Source organism: Bemisia tabaci, chromosome 10 (genome assembly GCF_918797505.1).
Source record: "Bemisia tabaci chromosome 10, PGI_BMITA_v3".
Classification (NCBI taxonomy): Eukaryota; Metazoa; Arthropoda; class Insecta; order Hemiptera; family Aleyrodidae; genus Bemisia; species Bemisia tabaci.
The window spans coordinates 37,211,936-37,231,282 of record NC_092802.1 but is presented as its reverse complement, the minus strand read 5'-3'; the positions used below and the strand labels follow the sequence as shown (position 1 = coordinate 37,231,282).

Below are 19,347 nucleotides of genomic sequence, written 5' to 3'. Positions count from 1 at the left end.
ACGCCACACCACTGGTGCTTTGCGATGTAGGGATTGATCTGCCATTTAAACTTATGCCAAGGGATCCGTAAACAGGGTTTTCGCAACAAACACCTTAAGGTGATTCGTCAAGCTCAAGTGACGTGGTGGAACTGGCAAACGATATATCGCATCGATTAAGTAAAAAATCTCGGCAGATTTTGAATTTTTAGCAAAAAAATGGACGATAGCCCCTGCACATGAGTCTAAAGAATCATTATAAACCCAATAACCGGCGAAATTCAGAGAAATGAAAGCAGAATAGTATTTGGGAAAAAACCTTGCATTCGATTCAGCTATCGATTTCTGTATCGAATTCGAGGTTTTTTTCAAACACTATCCTACTTTCATTTCTCTGAATTTTGCCGGTTTTTGGGTTTAGAATGATTCTTGAGGCTCATGTGCAGGGGCTATCGTCCACGTTTTTGCTAAAAATTCAAAATCTGCCGAGATTTTTTACCTAATCGATGCGATATATCGTTTGCCAGTTCCACCACGTCACTTGAGCTTGACGAATCACCTTAATAATCGATTCTTTACCGAAGCTTGATATGAGGAAATATCGATAATCGACCATTCTCGTTTCGCCACTGGGTCGCCGTCTTTATCAGTAGCAGGGATATTTCCACGTTAGTGGTATCCGTTTTCCTCCATTTAAATAAATAAATAAAAATATATATTAAGCGAGGCGGCCTGCTTCGATATGCGTCGACTATTTTACCAGTGGCGTGGCATGCATTGCGATGTATTGATTGTTATGCCATTTAAACCTATGGTAAAGAATCGTTTATTAAGGTGCTCACTGCGAACACCCTGTTTATCGATCCTTTTCCATAGGTTTAAATGGTATAACAATCGATGTATCGCAATTCACGCCACGCCACTACATTTTACGTGCGTTTAAATAGAGGAAGCTCATTGATTGCTAACTCGCTGGAGTCACAATTTCACACAGAGAACCATGACATGCCCAATCGCCCACGTACACGCGATAAATTCACAGACAGGTCGTCACTTTCGTGGAAAAGTTCTTTGCTTCTACTCAGACTCACACACTGAGAAAAATATTATTTTTAAAATTACCCGGAGACAAAATATTCCTTTAAAATCAATTGGAAATTCTTTCAAAAGAGCTGAATATTTCTTCTATCATTAGGGGTTTTCCTCACTTGCCTGGAAGGAAAACTTGAAAAGCCGCTTGTCGTGTTCCGTACGAAATGAACAAATTATCAACGTTAAGTGTTGAAAACGGTCACACACTAAAAAAACAGCTGAAGAAGGAAAAAATCACATTGTCCTCACACCTCGCATTCCAGGAAGTCTTTTTCCTCTGTCCAACATACCCAAGGTTTCATAAACCTCGGCAACGCAACTATTACGGCTCTCTTATGTGTAGCCGTAATTGCATCCTCCTTATTTGAAGGCGATTTGAACGGCAAGCCGTGGCTTCTGGTCTGGAGCTTGCTCTACGCGCACCGCAGATCTTGCGCGCATTGGAAACGATTGATCGCAGGGCGTCGCGAATCGCTGGACCGAAAATTCAAGTTTTTGCAGGAATTTTCGATGAGATTTTTCTCATTCCTGAAGGACTTCATCCAGTGGCGATCGACTCTTTTCCGAGGCAGACCCATTTTTCCTCTTTTAGATTCATCATAAATCATGAATTTAAGGCAAGGCAACCTCTCATGATGTTCCTCGCCGTGTATTTGGACGTCCGGTTCTACTTATTTCCCTTACTTTTCCTCTTCAGCTATTACACGATTTTCCTTCTCCCCCCCTCAACCTTTCCGTTCTTTTTTCATTTTCCTTCTCCCTCTTGTTTTCCTACTTTTCGTATTTTTTTTCTCGGATTCTTCCACTTTTCTCTCTCTTTTTTTTCAAATCTTCCTTGTGTTCCTAGTGGGCCTAACTATCTAGGGGGAGCGGGGTCTGAGCTTACGTTATGGGTGCGTCACAAGGGTACGATAGTGTGGGGGAGGGGGGTGTGTTAAGCGTTGAGTTGTGTAATGCCGAAATTAGAGGGTAGCGTAAATTTAGTCAATAGGTATTTGCGAGAATGAAAAATCGACTCGAGGTGGCAAATATTCATCAAACATTTAACACAAAACGGAAAAAGGGGTAGATAGTTGGGTAAAATCGTGAAGCGTTCAGAATTTTCTTTTTTTTCGGATGGGGGGGGGGGGGCGTTGATGAAAAATTTCATGAGACTTCGTTAAATGAGACTTCGTTAAAAACGACTTCGACACGTTAACTTTCGTAATTCATGAAATTTCATTATGAAATTTCATGAATTTATTTAAAACTTCCGCAGTGCTTTCAGTATTAGTCAGTATGCCAGGGTCGGACTGGCTCAAATCTGAGGGCGTAGACCCTTGGCTGGTTAAAGGGGCGTAATGAGATATTTCCTGATGGGGCATCCCCTTCGTGGAGAGGGGTTCAGAAAATTTTGGCAAAGCAGCACAAGTTTACGCTATTTTCAGGTTCAAAGTTTATTAATCGTACAGAGTAAAAATTGTAAAATTGAACGTATTGAAGTGACCGACAGACTTCTGAAATTAAAGAAAACAAAAAAATTAAAGCCACTAGACGCATCCAAGCACCATTATTTCCGGTTTACACGAGCTTAAGACGTGGGTCTAATAATCCATCCTAAAAAAGAATCAGGCAAGAACCTGAAAAAAGAAGAAAGAACGAGTATCAACACAGCCGACGACAAGAAAGACGTATTCGGGCCTCTCTTTTAAACTTTTCTCCCGAATCTGAGCGACACTTCATTGGCAGCATATAGCAGAGCATTGAGAACTCACGCTTCGCGTCATCGCGCCTTCAATTTTTCAGACGCAGCACGGACGTCCATCGAGTACGAATAGTTGTATCTCTGCGCCGTCGTTAACGCGCATCCTTTCCCTCGCTTTATTTCCAGATTGTGTTTGTTTGCGTTTGTCTTATTCGTGATGGTGCTTCAAGCACTACATGAATAACACAGCCGAAGGTAGGAGAGATGTGTTCGGGCCTCTTTTTTAACTTTTATCCCGAATCTGAGCGACACCTCATTGGCGTTGATGAAAAATTCCATGTTACTTCATTAAAGGCATCATGAAATTTCATGAATTTATTTAAAACTTCCGCAGTGCTTTCAGCGTTAGTCAGTATGCCATGAAACGCGCAAAAACAGTTGATTACTTTATCTGACAAAACATATGAGTCAAATTTCGAAGTTTCGGATAATTATTACGTATTGTTCATTTCAATTAGTCACGTACACAACCCCTGAAAAATCGTTGAGATTGCATCAAATATGAAATTTAGGACTTTCCTCTCGGGGAGGGGAGAGCCGAGAGGGGAGTGTTGACTTGAGAAGAGGAGAAAAAATTGCAACCTCTGGATTACGGAGTTTAGCCATCGATTTGGCAACGCTCACCTTCACCCTTGACGGTGGCGCCTAGTGGCGCCGGACGGAAATAGCGGCCAACTTCGGAAATTCTCCACTGGCCGTGTGATTCGTCATTTCGTCAATCAAAACACGTAAGCTACGTCAACGTAAATCTCGTAACTCTGCGAACTGCGGTGTGTGAATGTAAGGCCATGATTCTCCGAATCAGAGCCCTAGATCAGTTATCAAAATTACCGTGCGACTTTTAGTGTACGCCATGACGACAGCTCGTCACAAATTCTAGTGCGTTTTCTGAGTGAAATCGTTTTAAAATTGTCCTACAATGGTGAGTTGATCGCGAACTAATCGTGGGGTGTTCCATGCTGCTGTTGACATAGATCCAAACCTCAGGTTAGAGAGTCACCTTTTTACCCTCAAATTTCTTATTCTACTCAACACTTCTCTGCCTTCACAGTCTTTGACGTTTTCAGTGACCTGTACTCATGCAAGTCAAGATGTGACTCCATGTCGTTCGCACTCAGGTCAGATTTTGCCCGTCAGGTGTTGCATTCGAAAGTTATGTCGTATTGTTTTAATACGATGAATGATTAGGTCGTTGTCATCACTGTAGATTCAGCGCAATTGTTTGGATATTTCCAGAGTATTCTGTTGGTACTTCAGAATCTATCACATTGATCAGCGTTGACGTCTGGTGATATAGGTTAGGTTTCCTTCAATCAGGAATATGCATTCTTGAAGGTTGACATCAGTGACATCTGGCCAATTAATGGAATTTTGTGTTTGTTGACTGTGCCAGACAAGACGCATGTGAAATAGAGCTATGTATTTGGTCAGTTTTATCGATTGGTTTTATAACTGGGTTCCTAGCAGGTGAATTAGATGACCGACCAGCACCTCTTGAGTTGCGGATGGCTTATCGTCAGTTCTGCCCATTATTATCATAGTGAGGAGGATAACTGACTGAATGGATCACCTATGTATCCCCATTCTATCTCAGTCTTATCTTATCCTGTTAATGAACACAAATTCTCCTCAACCAGCTTGCATGCACTAGTATGATTTTTAGTCTAGTCGTGTTCAGAGTTTGACATGAGTTCTTTATCTCTATCAATACTATGTTACTGATGACCTGCGGAAAGAAAATATGAGACAAATTTTCAATCAACCTGATCTATCATCATCGGTTGGCCAATTGGTTACCATATAAGTATGTTGAATAGCGCCACTTTCCAATGTGACATTTGTCTCATCTTTCCTTTCCCTCATCTACTTACTTGGCGACTGTCTTGATGGCTTAATGCGTCAGCTCAGCACCTTTGGCGTTGTATTTTGCGGCCTTGAGTGAACTGCCAAGAAGTGAGATACCTGTTATAATCTCGGTGATGTGTCCTAGTTGTGGTCAAACTGGCATGTGATACATCAATCGCACTAATTAAAAAAATAATCTCAGCAGATTTAAAATTCTTAGCCGAAACAAGAATGGTAGCCTCTATGTATGAGCCTGAAGGATCATTCTAAATCAATAAATTGGCAAAATTCAGGGAAGTGATAGCAGGATCCTTTTTGGAAAAAAAACATTGCATTCAACACACTTAGTAATTTCTTAACCGAGTGCGAGGTTTTTTCCAAAAGTAATTTTGCTTTCACTTCTCTGAATTTTGCTCATTTTTTTGTTACAATGGTTCTTCGGACTCGCACACAGGGGCTATCACTAGTTTTTTAGCAAAGAAATAAAAATCTGACGGAGATTTTTCACCTCACCGTCGCGTTATATTGCTCGCTAGAAACAATGACGGATCACTTTAATAAAAGCCGGATGGCGAGTATTCCATATAGTCATTGACCATGATAGGTCGGTGGAATTTTTTGTAATTGAATGCTCGGTTAATAAACGTCTCATCGTGTGTCAGTAATTCTGTCAAGAGTAGGTTTCAATACTTCCGCCTGTTCTCATTTTTTTAACGTCCAAGAAATTGATAATGCTGCATTGTGTACCAATGCCAAGGTCAACACGTGTGCATACTGCCGTGCTCAGAAAGAACGCCGTATGCACATTCAAGAGTTGCCAAATTTCTCCGGATAATACACGTACTATTTTTGAGAGAATTCATGCATATTTTCCCCCAAAATTTTCAGATATATTAGATTAAATTGCAAACAAAATTGTCTGAAAAAGTAGGAAAATATTCCTAATTTTAATAGTAAGTTCGTTTTTTATTGAGGCGAATATGGCAACGTCTAAAGACTCACACGGTGTTCTTCCTTAGCACGGCAGCATAGTTGCCAGATCGTGCTGAAAGATTAGCTCTTTTCCCTCATTTAAACCCCTAATAACAATACTGCCGTGCTAAGGAAGAACGCCGTATAAGACTTTAGACGTTGCCAAGTTTCCCTCGATAAAAACCGAATCTACCGGAAGAATCTGGAATATTTTCCCCAAAAATTTCAGACAATTTTGCACGCAATTTAATCTAAAATATCTGAAAATTTCAAGGAAAAGTATGCATGAATGTTGTCAAAAACACTCGCTTTGTCTCGGGAAATTTGGCAAGTCTCGAATGTTCATACGGCGTTCTTCCTTAGCATGGCAGTATAAGCATTCTATCGCATAACCAAAACCTGGCAACCTTGCATGTGCAATACGACGACTCTGCAGAAATTGCACTCATTTTCCCCTCCGTCGGAAAATTGATGACACTCGGAAAAAAAGGAGGAAAATGTTTATGCGAGGCTCGAGACCGAGATTTTCACGAAACCCGAGTTTGTAATGCGAGTTTCCTCCATTGGGTTTATGCGAGCGCTGTGACCCGACTTAAGCGGGAAATCGAACCTTCCTCTTTTTGCGCTGTTTATGCGCATCATATTTTCGATTGAACTTGAATTTCATGTTTGTCCCTCTTTCACAAGCCTTTATTAAATTTATGTGCCATGAATTAATCTAATAAGATATTATTACTATTTTATCCCGTGTATGTTCCACAATACATGCGAGGCTTCATCTTCATTAGAAAAGCCTTTATTGACTCATTGTCAGAAGATTAGTCGGGAAAGTCGTATGAGCCTTCAAGCGTTGCCAAATTTTCTTTGATAAAATGCAAATTTCTTGGTATATTTATGAATATTTTCATTCCAATTTTTCAGATAATTTAGTTCGCAATTTTACCTGAAGATTCTGAAAATATAAAGGAAAAATATTCATAACTTTCCTAAAAAACTAAACGTTCTATAGGAAATTTAGCAACTCTCGAATGTTCATGCGTTGTTCCTCCCTAGCACGGCAGTATTGTTCGACGGTTCGATTGAGACAAGACAATGCAATGGTGCCTAAAAACAAGGAAAGACTGTGGGTTTATCATCGCGTTTCACGTATCAGTGATCGTCGGCGGGTGTTGCTAATCGACGATGTCGGAATTTCGTCGTAAACCACAACATTCCTTGTTACGCGCGTCACGCCTCCCAAAGCTTCAAAGTTCGAGCCGTGCAAGTATCTATGCGTCGGTGATAGTGGTTCGCGCGGCCTCGGGAAGTGTTGGAATTTGAAAAAAAAATCGAGGTCTCAAAGGTGCTTAGTGCTGTGATGACCACCCTTATTGATAAAAATTTGAGCTGAAGGCTGACTGGAATGGTCACCCTTCCTTCAGGGATAGAACCGATTCCGTATAAGACGTAATTTTATAACTTTACGACTTACACTTACACGGAATCAAGTCTTATCACTGGAGGAGCGGTTGGTGAGATATAATTGACTAAATACTCTGAACTTCACCCTTAAAGTGAAGATCCAAGTATTTGGACAATTATACCTGCTGAAATGCAGTGGGAGAGCAAGATTAGTAAACTGTTGTTAATTTCTTACACATTCATGCATTCGGATCTGAGGGATTAATTTCAAGGGTAAAAATTGGCAATAAGAGCTGCGTTTCAAAATACCATAGGATTTCTTATAGCCGGCTAAAGAAGGCTGCAGATAATCATATAGCTGGCTGTAGAATGCGGAGAAAATCATACGGCCGGGCTATTCGAAGCGATAAAAAATTATGCAGCCGGACTATAGTTCCTATATAGTAGGGCGGATAAGCATGACAATCGTGCATTTCTGGAAGAAAGCATGAAACTTTCAGGATATCATCTTTACCTATAGAAGGTTCAATTTCGCAAGTGAGCCCAAAATTCTGAGGCCATGGGGGCCGGGGGGGCAGGGGGCCCTGATTTCGCTATGTTTTGCCGATTTTTCGCGTTGGATCATCGTGAGAACGCCGTTAACAATGTAAAATGTGATCAAAACCTGTGTAAACGTCATTCATAGGTTCTCTCAAACAGTATCCTAAAATTCTAGCACTGTCCGATCCCGGAGCACCCCTCAAAATGCCTAAAATTCAAAATGGCGCCCATAATAAGGCCTCCGGAATATCGGTATTTTCACTTGTGCATGTCCTGTCATGTGAGGGATCGTTTTCCATGTAATTTTGGTCGCAAATTTCATATTTGAAGTCAAAACAACCCCTCGGTCAAAATTGGTGCCCCCAATCCAAGATGGCGTCCAGATTTGAAAGGCAGGAGGGTGAATTTTTAAACTTTTACGCGATAAGGCAAGTGATATGTCATTTCCTATGTAATTTTGGTCGTAGATTTCATTACTGAAGTCAAAACAGTCCTCCGGTCAAAATTGGTGCCTCAAATCCAAGATGGTGGCCAAATTTTAAAGGCAGGAGGGTGCATTTTTTCAAATTTTTACGTGATGAGGCAAGTGATATGTCATTTCCTATGTAATTTTGGTTATACATTTCATTATTGAAGTCAAAATTGGTGCCCGAAGTCTAAGATGTCGGCCAAATTTGAAAGGCAGGAGTGTGAATTTTTATGAGAAAAATAATCACGCGAGATGACAAGAGAGGTAGGTATCAATTCATACGCATTTTTAGTCAACAAAACGAATCTAAATGAAATGTAAAAAAAATCTTGCGATCGAAGCATAGGCATCCTTACGAATCCATCACATTGATGAGCAGACACCAATGTTTCTTTGCGTTTTCAAAGTTATGTTAAACGCGCAAAATCCGAGATGATAGCTGTTCTTGCATGCGTTTACTGGTTGCCATTCAACCCCTCACATCCATAAAATAGGAACAGCAACTTTATTCTGTACGCTTTTATGTGATCCTTACCTGCAAGAATCTAAAGAAAGGTTCTTGGAACCTAATCAAAACCATGAACGGATATAAAGAGCTGGAAAAGAGTAAATCGATGGTGAAACTGCTTAAATACTATTTCGGTTTGCGGTGTTGCAGACTTCTTGTCATACTTCCGTTCCTTCATTAAAAAATACTGGAGTCATTTCTTGAAAACTTTGCTTGTTTTCACTCTCTATGTGAGGAATATTCTGTAAAAATGTCAAGCCATGATGTTGGTTTGGTCCCCTTTCAAAAAATAAAATAGGAGCGAATATTTTGAAATTCTGCAACCAGGATGCGCACTTTTGCTGTTTCACCGTCGAAATATTACTCCTCAATGGTAGCCAAAAAAATGTGACTTTCGAAGACCTCCGTCATCATATATCGAAGGAAAAATTTCCAGCTTTCAAAGTCTTCATTCAATTAGAGAAATTACCCTCGATATCATCAGCAATGAAGTAGGTAACATTAATTTAGGAGCTACTTTTATACTCAACTGTGGATGGGATGAAGTGATCTGGATGCTTGTCTTTGGGGATGGATGAATAAAAACAAGGAGCTTCATTCTATTTTAAGTGACTTGCCTCCAGCTTCCGGAATCCCCGCTTAAAATTATTCGGTGTAATTGTAAGAAAGGGAGTGACACCATGCTGTACCACCAAGAAAATAATATTTTCGTTCTTAGACTCATGCAGAAGTTCTGAAGACTCCAACTGTAAAAACTAACAGAACCGTAGGAGGAAGATCCTGAAGAGCCTCACTGGGAATGTGAATCAGCATGTGTTGATTAGGATTTTCTCCTATACTGACTGGAGAGGGTACGGCAGGTGCGTCGCGTGAAATGTCCTTATCTTTATTGAGAAATTATGTGGGCTTAAAAATGAATAAAATAGCACATTATAGATGCTCCTGGTAACATCATTCCTACCGTGGACGGCGAAACTGATCACCCTCTTAATTATCTCGTATCATTTTTGTGTAAAAGATTTTTTTTACATTTCATTTAGATTCGTTTTGTTGACCAAAAATGCGTATGAATTGATACCTACCTCTCTTGTCATCTCACGTGATTATTTTTCTCATAAAAATTCACACTCCTGCCTTTCAAATTTGGCCGACATCTTAGACTTCGGGCACCAATTTTGACTTCAATAATGAAATGTATAACCAAAATTACATAGGAAATGACATATCACTTGCCTTATCACGTAAAAATTTGAAAAAATGCACCCTCCTGCCTTTAATTTGGCCACCATCTTGGATTTGAGGCACCAATTTTGACCGGAGGACTGTTTTGACTTCAAATATGAAATTTGCGACCAAAATTACATGGAAAACGATCCCTCACATGACAGGATATGCACAAGTGAAAATACCGATATTCCGGAGGCCTTATTATGGGCGCCATTTTGAATTTTAGGCATTTTGAGGGGTGCTCCGGGATCGGACAGTGCTAGAATTTTAGGATACTGTTTGAGAGAACCTATGAATGACGTTTACACAGGTTTTGATCACATTTTACATTGTTAACGGCGTTCTCACGATGATCCAACGCGAAAATTCGGCAAAACATAGCGAAATCAGGGCCCCCTGCCCCCCCGGCCCCCATGGCCTCAGAATTTTGGGCTCACTTACGAAATTGAACCTTCTATAGGTAAAGATGACATCCTGAAAGTTTCATGCTTTCTTCCAGAAATGCACGATTCCGGGAACTTTTTCCCCTTATCCGCCCTACTATATAGCCGGGCTTTACACTTTATCGCCTGGTTGTTGCTTTTTCGCCATCGATTATAAAAGGCTATAAAAAATTAGGTAGAAATTCGTGTGCTTTGGAAATCATTGAGTTTGATACGGAACCACCTTAATATTTACACATTATATTTTCCTTTAATACATATTTTTTTTCATCAATTAAAATGAGAATAATCCATACAGGATGTGCGAAAATTTCAAAATCATGAGTTGAATAACGCTGACTCCGCCGGATTAAATATTAGAGCCTAACACAAAGCGGAGCGGCGACGCACTGGCGCCTACAAACCTAACAGGGATACTTCAAGCATTACGCAACGCGTGAAGTATCCCTGTTAGGTTTGTAGGCGCCAATGCGTGTTTCGCGCTGGCTGCCACGGCTCTTGAAGCAACTATTTCACACCAGAGGTATTGCACAGTATCATACGAAACTGAAGGCGCTCTAATATATTAGTAATGGCAGGCATGGCTATCAAAAGTACGGAGCTTTCCTCGCAAAATAAATCAAGATACTACGGCCCAAAAAGAGTATTCCAAAAATTCACTAAGTCCTAGCATCCGTAAGTAGTAACGTTTAGCATACACTTTATCGCCTGGTTGTTGCTTAATCGCCGTCGGCTATAAAAGGCTATAAGAAATTGTGTAGCCGGCTATAGAAGCTATTGGAAATCTTACAGCCGGCTTTAGGTTTATGGTATTTTGGAACACAGATTCCACTGCCAATTTTTACCAGGGTTATCAAGTTAATAAAGACAAGAAACGAAAGAGAATCGGCGTTTTACAATTTATTCAGAAATTAAGGATTTCCATGTAATGGATCGAAATTCATATTTGAAGAATTGAAAGAAAAATTAAAAATTTCAAAGTAAGTTGGTCTAATAAGAAAAGATCCAAATAGAAAGTCAGTCTTGCGACGGTTCACCCAAACGTCGCCCAAAGTCCAGAGAATCCAAAAAAAATATCCAAAGTCCAAATCGAGAGAGAGGAGGGGTGGCGAGGCCAAGAGACAGAGACTAGAAAAGCAATTGGACTTATTTCTGTCAAACGGAACTATGTACATTAGGACATGAGCCCTGAAGCCCATTAGAATATGTGCATAACAGGGCTCACGTCTTAATGCACGTAGTTCCGTTTGACAGAAATACGTCCAATTGAGCTGTGGCCGAGCCGAGGCTCCCGGCCAGATTAAAAAACGAGCGTGAGATAAAAAAAGGAGTAAGCGTCTTGAAGCTTTATCAAACTGTCACTAAGAATGAGAAATGGATCGTTAATTATGCTAACGAGTTATATTTCTTATCTGGTTATCTCGGTGCTTTTCTTTTTCTTTTTCTTAAAAAAAAAGGAAAAAAATGTCGAGGTCTTGATGGTGCTCATTTTTCAAAACATTTCGAGGTCCCAAAGGTGCAACATGTTTTAAAGTTTTTTAAGTGTAACCAGGTCCCAGAGACAAGGCTAGGGTGCTCGACCTTAGCAAGTTGCGGGAAAACTTTTTTTTTTTGTCAGAGCAGCTTGTCAGTCTCTGTTTCGGAAACTCAAGTTCTGAAGATGCTACTTGCTCCAAGTAGCATATTCAGAAATTGGGGGTGATCTGTAACCAGGTCCCAGAGACAAGGCTACACTGAAAAAAAATCTCGGTGTATTTACTAAGAAAAGGGTAAAATTACCAAGAATTCAGGGTTCTATTTGATCCCAGTTTTTTCTTGGTAAAATTACCATTTATGGAATTGGTAATTCTACCGAGAGATCTCGGTAAAATTATTGAGCTTTCTCGGTAATTATACTGGACCTTGGTAAAAACGCCAATATTTTTTATGGATTGTGGTAGAATTACCGAGATGAAATGGCAAAGTTACCGGGAATTGATTACCAATAAAAGTGGTATTCCTACCTGAAAAAACAGTAAAAATACCGGTTTTTAGGTAAGCTTACCAGCCTGTCTTGGTAAAATTACCAATAATTGGTAAAAAGAGTGAGATGGTAAAGGTACCAACGGACCTTGGTAAAAACGCCGAGAATTTTTTTTCAGTGCGAAGAACGGAGTGGACACTCAATCTGCCGTGCTGAAGAACAACGCCATGTGAACCTTCAAGCGTTGCCACATTTCCTTTGATAAAATGCAAATTCCTGGTAAATTTTGAATGATTTCCCCTCAATTTTTATTATAATTTAGTTCGCAATTTTACCTAAAGATTCTGAGAATATAAAGGAAAAATATTCATAACTTTCCTTAAAAATAATCATTTTATCGAAGGAAATTTGGCAAGCGCGGTCACAGATCTATTCTGCCGTGCTAAGGAAGAACGCCGTATGAGCCTTCAGGCGTTGCCAAATTTCCTTTGGTAAATCGCGAGTTCTCTAGAAAACTCGTCAATATTTTTCTTCCAATTTTTCACATAATTTTGTTCACAATATCACCCGAAGTTTCTAAAAATTTCAAGGAAAAATATTCATAATTTTCTTCAAAAATAAACATTTTATCGAAGGAAATTTGGCAACTCTCGAATGTACATACGGCGTTCTTCCTTAGCACGGTAGCAATCTCGACGGACGATCGGTCTGCCAAATTGTGTGGATTCGGTGGGGGGGGGGGGGGGGGATGCCGCGCCTCGGCGAACTCGGGGAGGCTGAAAGTTGGTGTGTAGGAGGCTTTCTTCGCTTCGACTCATTGTCTGTGCCGTGCTTTGCGATGGATCGATGCGAATGTCATTTAAACCTATGGTAAATGATCGATCGTCAGGGTGTACATTAATAATCGATTCTTTACGACGGCTTCAATTGGGAAAATATCGATAGTCGATCGTTCACGCCTCGTTAGTGACTTTGACTCCGCGCCCACGCTAACTCGTCGGCGAAAGTTGTCACTTCACGCGGAGATGAAGCGTAGAACACGACCGTTCGACCGTGCTGGGGAAAACACCGTATGAGCATTCGAATGTTGCCAAATTTCCTCTTAGAAAATTATTTCTGAAGAAAGTTGGACGGCGTTAAACAGAAAGGAACCAAGCCACATCAGCTATTGCCAAATTTAACAGGGAAATGTTATTTTTTACGTGAGAACGTTCGTGCAGAATACTTAGAAAATTTTAAGGAATTTGCTTTGTATAATGGAGAAAACTCACTGAAATTTGCACAAAGTTCCGCACAACCTCGAGTTAGGTAGGTGTAAAAAATTAAATTTCCCGATCAAATTTGGCAATCGCTCATGTGGCTTGGTTCCCTTCTGTTTAACGTGGTCCAGTTATGAATGTTTTCCCTTGAAATTTTCAGACACTTTAGATCGAATCACGAACAAAATTCTTTGAAAATTCGAAAGAAATTTGTTATCAAATTACCCCGAAAATTTGTGATTTTTAAAGGGACATTTGGCAAATTCTAAAGGCTCATACGACGTTTTTGTGAAGCACGAGTAGAGTCGCTAGATTACCCTCACAGTGTTAAGTTAGTGGTTAAGCGTGAATAGATGGCTGTCGATATTTTTTTCATTTGAAGCCAAAACGAAGAACCGATTATTATGATGTTCCTTGTGAGCAGCGGCGATTTGGCAAGTTGGCAAGATTGTTCTTCTTCCATTCGAATCCATTAAGAAGCGATACTACGCACGGCAAGCTGCCACACTAAGAATCGATTGTTTCACATACATTTAAATGTGAGAAAAGCAGTTTTGGCAAATTTCGAAAGTCGCCACCGGTTCTGAACAGTACCGTCAGTAGAAACAGGATAATATCAAGAAAACCAGTCATGATCTGGAAATTTCGAGTGTTTCAAGCGTTTTTCAAACATTTAATTCATTTCATCAAAAATGTAGATTTATTAAATCAAACAAGTGCCAATGTATTCGCGCAAAAAGCAGGAAACCGTGTCTAAATTATCAGGAAGATCCGAAATTAAATAGTAGATGCCCTGCAGTGATCCATCCTGGCGACCATCAGTGAGGCGTGAACGGTCGAGTGTCAATATTTCCCCATGTGAAGCTGTGGTAAAGATCGCCCGCTGACGCCTACAAACCTAAGAGGATACTTCAAGCATTGCGCTATGCGTGAAGTATCCCCTTAGGTTTGTAGGCGTCGGTGCGCGTTTCGCACTGGCAGCACGCGCGCCGCGCCGGCCGCGGCTCTTCAGGCGGGCGGGTGGTGACCGATTTCTTGCGGGGAGATCTCCCTGGCGGAGAAACTCGTGTCTCGTGTGGGTTTTTTTTTGTGTATTTTTTTTTATTTTTAATTTTCGATTTTAAAATTACACACTGGTCCATGCGCGCTGCGGACGGCGCAGGACGGCTCATCAAATTCTCCCCAATGCTCTGTCGAACAGGGACGCAGCGCTTCATCAGTGACGCGCGGCGCACCGCATGACGGGCTACATGTACTGCGAGTACTTCCAATTTTTCATTCTGTATCAGGATATCGACGTTGAAATTACCAGACCACGTATCTCGTTTGCAGTGTTTAAAGATCTCGGTTTCCATTTTCTTTGATTTCAAGGATAACGAATAGATATCATTCTCTGAAGTTTTACACAGAGAAGACCAATCACATCTGCCACATTTCCTTCACTGGAAAAAAAAAATACATCGGATCTAGAGTCCAGACTCTTAAAAACATCGACAAGAAAAAATACTCTTGATTCAATCAGATTTAAGCTTAAATCAAGAACCATGCCTCGTAATTTGAGCGGATTTCCTTTTGATTTAAGCTTAAATCTGATTGAATCAAGAGTATTTTTTCTTGTCAATGTTTTCAAGAGTCTGGACTCTAGATCCAATTTTTTTCCGGTGTTCGGTTATAAAACGAATCCATCGGTAAAATTCAAAACGTTTTTCCTCTAATTTTTCCGACGATTTTGTTCATCATTTAATCGAAATATCTGAATATTCCAAGGATTAATATGCATACATTTCCTTTAAATCAATACTTTTGAGGGAAATTTGGCATCATTCGAATGCTCATACGACGCTCTTCTTTAGCACGGCGGGATTCGGCATCGCCTCCGCTTTGGCGCGAGGCCCAGTGCTGCCTTGCCAAGGAAAAACGCCGTATGAACATTCGAGAGTTGCCAAATTTCCTCCGATAAAATGTCAATTTTTAAGGTTATTTTTTAATATTTTTCCTTTATATTTTCAAATTTTTGAGGTTAAATTTCGAACGAAACTCCATGAAAAATTGGGAGAAAAATATCCACGAGTTTTCCAGCGAATTTTCATTTTATCGAAGGAAATTTGGCAACGCCTGAAGGCACATACGGCGTTTTCCCTTAACACGACGGAATATTGTGTTGGCAGACCGTGCTCGGACGGGCCTTGACGTTGACAATCGTTCAAGCTCATCTGTTCCATTGGCGTGGCGTGCTTAGCGATCTATCGATATTTCCCCATATGAAGCTGTCATAAATAATTGATTATTAAGTTGTTCGTTTCGAACACCCTGTTTATCGATCCTTTCCATAGGTTTAAGGGGCCGATCAATCGATTTATCGCAAAGCACTCCACGCCACTGGTGTGTTCGTCGTGCAGTCAACGTCGCTCATCCAACGGGACAACCACTAGACAGCGGCGATTTTGCAGGTTGGCAGCAATATTTTTCCTCTATTTAAATCCATTGAAAATATCGATTTTAGGTGAGACAAGCTGTCTTGCCTCCAATCGATTGATATCTACATACATTTAAATGGAGGAATAACATTGTTGCCAATTTTCAACCGTGAAAAAAATTATGGGAACATCTGCTATAAGTCTACTTGATTTTTTACATAGTGATACTATTTAGTGAAAATAACCAGAATTATAGCAGTATTCACTAGAAATCTGATGATACTTACCATAATATGGTAAATGCTACCATAGAGTGGTGTCTATTAGGTACCATATTCTAGGGTTGCCACAGTCAGGGAAAACCGGGAAATGTCAGGGAATTTTAAAAAGTTAGGGAAAACCGGGAAATGTCAGGAAATTTCACCAAAAATATGTGTCAGGGAATTTCATTTTCTAAATTTTGAGGCAACTCTGATACTCGTATCACTGTGTCTGGTAAAATCATCACTGCGACCTGACAGGGTAAAAAATTCAGCATTTCTGCACTTATTTGGACTTTATTTTGCAATAAATTAGGAACCACAATATCTCGTTGATCCGGAGAAGCACTTACATCGGTTACATGAGTATAGGCAAGCTAGTGTTACTTACGTTGTTTCTAAACTGAGACAGATATTGTAGCTCCCGATTGCAAAATATAGTGTATTTTGACAACAAACTTTCTCATAGAACTAACTCTGTGATCGCATCGAAAAGTCCTAAATGGGTCATCGTTGCGCTAGTTATAGTTACAGATTCGCATTTTAATGGTTTAAAATTTTAGATTCGTAAAACACTAAATGATCCGTCCAACCGCATAGTTTCTGCGTGCAAAATTAATGTAGATCTTGCTCTTAGACAGTGTTAGAAACTTACAGGCTCTCCAACGCGCCCAAAAAATGAAGGCTCTGCGCCAACGTGGCCCCTAAAAATTGCCCCCCCCCCCCAAAAAAAAAAAAAAAAAAAAATCCTTACTGTTTCTGTTTGATGATTTATTGAAAGTTACTACTTGCAGCTGCCAGTTCTGTAGGTAACTAAAAAATTTTGCGTCTATCTTTTCACTAAATGCGCCTTGATATTTAGGCTAAAAGTCAATTTGGCTACTAAAAAATCTTCAATGCCCCTAAAACTCGAGCTTGATGGGCCACATGGCTCGTGAAATTCAAAGATGAGTTTCGAACACTGCTCTTAGATGAGCAATAAATGTGACGTCATCCCCCGAGTTAGTATTTAACTATTTACATACCATGGTTTCTTTCACCTCGGACTGATCAATTACTGTTGCTTGGGAAGTTAAAACGCCTTCACCCTCGTGCGTATGCAACACGGACATCCGTTGAGCCCGAATAGTTGCATCCAGGCGTTGTAATGGAATTTGTCTGCTCCTCGTCGCTTGCGACACCAACTGTGGGCATTTTACCTTAGTTCTAGTTATAGGGGTTTAGTTAGGTGATCGGGTAGAGGTATCATATCAGGTTTAGGGATTTATCCTTAAAAACACAAAGACAATTTTTGGTAAAACCACACTCATTTGCGTAAAAAATTGTTTTTAAAAGAACGGGACGCGTTTCGGAACCTTAGCTCCCATCATCAGCCGTGACTCTGTGAGCGCAAGTGAGTGTGGTTTCACCAAAAATTGTCTTTGTGTTTTTAAGGAACTTTAACTTGTGTGGGCCCCTAACGGTATTCAAAGCTAGGGATTTATGTTAGTATTTTGTAGGAGATACAGGGATAATAATGAGGTTTTATGAGATACAATTCCCCATGTCAGAAAAACATTATGAAAAATTCTGCGAACTCAGCTCTTAACACACTCTCAGCTGAAGCAATAACATTTTTGTGCGCAAATTCTCCATCAAGATCAATTTAGCTTTTTTAGCGATTTCAGTGATTTCATGTAAAGAGGTTTAGACGAATTTTGAAGGAACACTGGAAAAAAGCACATTGGATCTAGAGTCCAGACTCTTAAAAACATCGACAAGAAAAAATACTCTTGATTCAATCAGATTTAAGCTTAAATCAAGAACCAAGCCTCTTAATTTGAGCGGATTTCCTTTTGATTTAAGCTTAAATCTGATTGAATGAAGAGTCCTTTTTCTTGTCAATGTTTTCAAAAGTCTGGACTCTAGATCCAATGTGGTTTTTTTTTTTTTTTTTTTTTTTTTTTTTTTTTTTTTTTTTTTCAGTGAAACTGGATTTCGAAAATTTGATACTTACCGCTCTCCTCGCTCTCCCCGCAATAATTTTGTGGTTTTTTTTCTGTTGGCAGGTGTGAGATCGGACCGGGAGGATGCTGGACGCGGTGGTGGGGTCGAGCGACTCCGTCACTCTTCACCGTCTCACGCTGCGCGGGAAGAAGTGGAAATACCGCGGAGAGGGCAACGCCAACCTCGTCATCGCACTACCCTCGGTCAGTCACCCTCCACAGATCCAGCAGTCCATCGACTCATCGAATTTTTCATCATCGAAATAAAATTCACTAATCGAAAATTCAGTAATCAATACACGGAGTAAAAAACTTCGTGCGTGGGACCCGAAGTTTAGGTCATATGGATCTCTGAAGTTTTCGGATTGAGCATCTGAACACTTAAGGTCTAGCTGCCGAAGTTCAGGCCAGACATCTGAAACTTCAGTTCTTACATCTGTAGTACTTCAGTTCTAACATCTGTAGTACTTCAGTTCTTACATCTGAAGTACTTCAGATGTGAGAATCGAAGTTTTTCGGATGTAAAAACCGAAGTACTTCAGATGTTAGAACTGAAGTTTCAGGTGTGTGATCCGAACCTTGACAGCTAGACTTTAAGTGTTCAGATGCTCAACCTGAAAACTTCAGAGATCCGTATGACCCAAACTTCGGGTCCCACGTACGAGGTTTTTTTCTCCGGGTAGGGTTGCATGCCGCGACGCGGCGCATAGTGGGACGAGTCTTTGGAATCAGACATTACATATTTGACAAAAATTGTAAAATTTTTCTTTATCTCGTCACAATTCTAATGGGTCGGTTGCGCTGGTCGCAGAATCGTTTTTTCACGCTTGACTCTTGACTCTTGTAGATTGGCTAAAAATAATAAGATCGGTTCAAATGGCGACTTTTTACGTTCAATATTTACCGACATACCGGCCTTTGAAAAGTCGAGGTTTCGACGTCATGCACCGCGGCAGTGACACCCTTGGCCTCTTCCACCTTGCTTTCATCAATCAGGAAAACACCTATTTGCACTTGTTATTCATCGTGAAACTCGGATGAAAGGAAGGTGGAAGAAACCAAGGGTGTCACTACCGCGATGGATGACGTCAAAAACCCCACTTTTCAAACGGCGATATCTCTGTTAATATTAAACGGTGAAAGTTGCTGTTTGGACATATCTTATAATTTTTAGTTAATCTACAAGGATCAAGCATCAAAACACGATTCTGGAACGCAACTGCAGCGCAACTGACCCATTGAA

General features: G+C 40.3%; 1 protein-coding gene across 2 annotated transcripts in view; it reads left to right on the top strand.

The window, feature by feature from the left end:
* The window catches only part of Ipk1 (Inositol phosphate kinase 1), a 54,632-nt gene that overhangs the window by 3,965 nt on the left and 31,320 nt on the right, over positions 1-19,347 (top strand). The window contains exons 1-2 of one of the 2 annotated variants that reach the window (XM_019040542.2): positions 3,519-3,802; positions 18,168-18,308. In XM_019040542.2, coding sequence (XP_018896087.1) covers positions 18,189-18,308 — 120 coding nt within the window. In that variant the 5' untranslated portion in view covers positions 3,519-3,802; positions 18,168-18,188. Of the gene's footprint in view, positions 1-3,518; positions 3,803-18,167; positions 18,309-19,347 lie in introns of those variants that run through there. The other variant, XM_019040551.2, reaches the window with a different exon arrangement.